The 2,104-nt window shown below is 35.6% G+C and overlaps 1 protein-coding gene across 1 annotated transcript in view; it reads right to left on the bottom strand.

The window, feature by feature from the left end:
* LACTB2 (lactamase beta 2) overlaps window positions 1-2,104 on the bottom strand; it is a 27,822-nt gene that overhangs the window by 5,671 nt on the left and 20,047 nt on the right. The window contains exon 6 of the mRNA XM_006015305.2: window positions 913-994. Within this exon, the coding sequence (XP_006015367.1) occupies window positions 913-994 (82 nt within the window). The remainder of the gene's footprint in view (window positions 1-912; window positions 995-2,104) is intronic.

The raw sequence follows: 2,104 nt of genomic DNA, 5'->3' as shown, positions 1-2,104 counted from the left end.
AACTATAGGGATTATAGCATTCTCACTGCATCTTATTTGTATTTCTCTTTGCATAAAATATGCTTCAATATACCACTTGCTCCATATATGCAGCTACTCCACCAAAGGAAAAAAAAAACAAACTTACTGCAAGACAATTTTAGCCTTGAAAAAAATTCTCATGTTTAGAATATTTGCAATCCAGCATGACACTGAACCTATTTCATTCAAACCTGATCACCGAAACAAAAATAATCAAAGTGCAAAAAAAATAATTAAAGGAAACTGATGGCCTGTTAACTCTTACACATTTATGTGGTTTATAAACACATATTAAAGATGCTTGTTTAATCTACAAGAACAAAAAAAGCATTCATAAGCCCCTGGCTGACTAACGCTTACGGTTTCTACTTGCCCAATTTTCTAAAGGTATTCATTCACCTGTGCTTACTGGCTCTTACTACAGAACTGGGATTTCTCCATCTCTCTCCCATAATACCTGAGAAAGTAAAATGAAAAAAACCCTAAGCTAAATACAGTATAAACTTAATGTATCAAATACCATAAATGTCAGAAAAATGTAAATGTTAAGGTTGTACCACTTCAACTTTGCTTCCTGGAATGTATGTATAACAAGATTTTTTTTTAGATACTCTGTAATCATGTAATTAAGACTCAAAACAATATTTTAGAAATGTCAAAAGAAACAGCATGACAGCACAAACAGCAGCATAATGCACAAGTTCCAGAGAAATTACAGGAAAACTTTAGGTAAGCTTAATATTTGTATCACTGAAGTTGCTGGTACTTAATTATACTTTATATTGCTTAAGCAATTACTACAAAAATGTCTAAAAATTGACATATTTGCATTCCCTAAGCAATAATTTATTAAACACACTGTAAGAAATAACTTGAGAGACAAACACTTACACACTTTCCCTTCTTTTTCTAATTTCCTTAAGTGGCAGGGGATGTTATTTTCTTCTGCTTTATATAAGGGTTCAGGAAGATCCTAATAAAAACACAATGAATATATTATGGTCATGCAACTTAAATATTTGTCAGTTTTGTCAATTTTTTTTTATATACCGAATTAGCTATGAACAATGTAATTCCAAAAACAGAATTATTTGTTAAACACTACCTATGTAACTGCAAAGAACTGAAACAATTCAAAATTCACAACAGTTGAATAGATTTTTAACTTAATTTTGGATTTACTTACTGTTTTTTTTCCTTCTGCAAATCCAAAATGGCATTAAATATGTGATTTTTTTTTCTGAATTGGGGTTGTTGGATGTACCTGTGTTGGTCTAAGGACACAGGCAGACAAGGTTCTTTGGGTAGATGTGATAACTTTTATCAGACCAACTATATAGATGGAAAAACTGTACTTTGCAAGCTTTTGGGCACAAACACCCTTCTTTCAGGAACAGGGATGCAAAATTTAGGTGCAAATAGTTAAATCACATTAACGAACATGTAGACACATTAAAGCGCATTAACACTGTGTGTGTAGGCAGTCCACGCACAGCATTAATGCGCTTTAATGCTTGCACGTGTAGATGACAGCCAAAACCCACATTATGCTCGTTAAGCTAACATGCATTAAATTTAGGTGTGTTTAAATGCACATGTATCTAATTTTAGTGTTTGGCTAAATATAGGAATGGCCTTTACTGCCAACCAAATATGTAGCTCAACAGTGGATGGTAAATATAATTAAGATGCAACATTCAAAATTATTTATTAGATTTTCTTCTACCGTTCCAGTGTTTTTTCTCTCAAAGTCATTGGCTTTGAAAATCTGAGCCATTTCTTCAAATAAACTGTCTGGCAAATGGGGGTTTTATGCAGGGGTGCACAGATAGAAATTTTTTGGGCTGATACCAATGGCTGATTTTTAACGAGCCATGTTGGCTGATACTGATCCAATTCTGATATGCAGCCCTGCAGTGTGGTGAGCGGTGTCTGACTGATAAGTCTGTTTTGGGGGAAGAGGAGGGGGGAGAGAAGGGGCACGGTGGGGGGCAAGACTGAGGTCCCTGCACTGAAGGAGGGAGTGGGGCTGGGTCAGGGGCTGGCATTGCCCAGCCAGGGAAGGGCAGGGCAGGGCAGGGCA

Source organism: Alligator sinensis, unplaced genomic scaffold, assembly GCF_000455745.1.
Source record: "Alligator sinensis unplaced genomic scaffold, ASM45574v1 scaffold71_1, whole genome shotgun sequence".
Taxonomy (NCBI): Eukaryota; Metazoa; Chordata; order Crocodylia; family Alligatoridae; genus Alligator; species Alligator sinensis.
The sequence above is the reverse complement of the archived record's forward strand: the minus strand, read 5'-3'. Positions and strand labels throughout refer to the sequence as shown.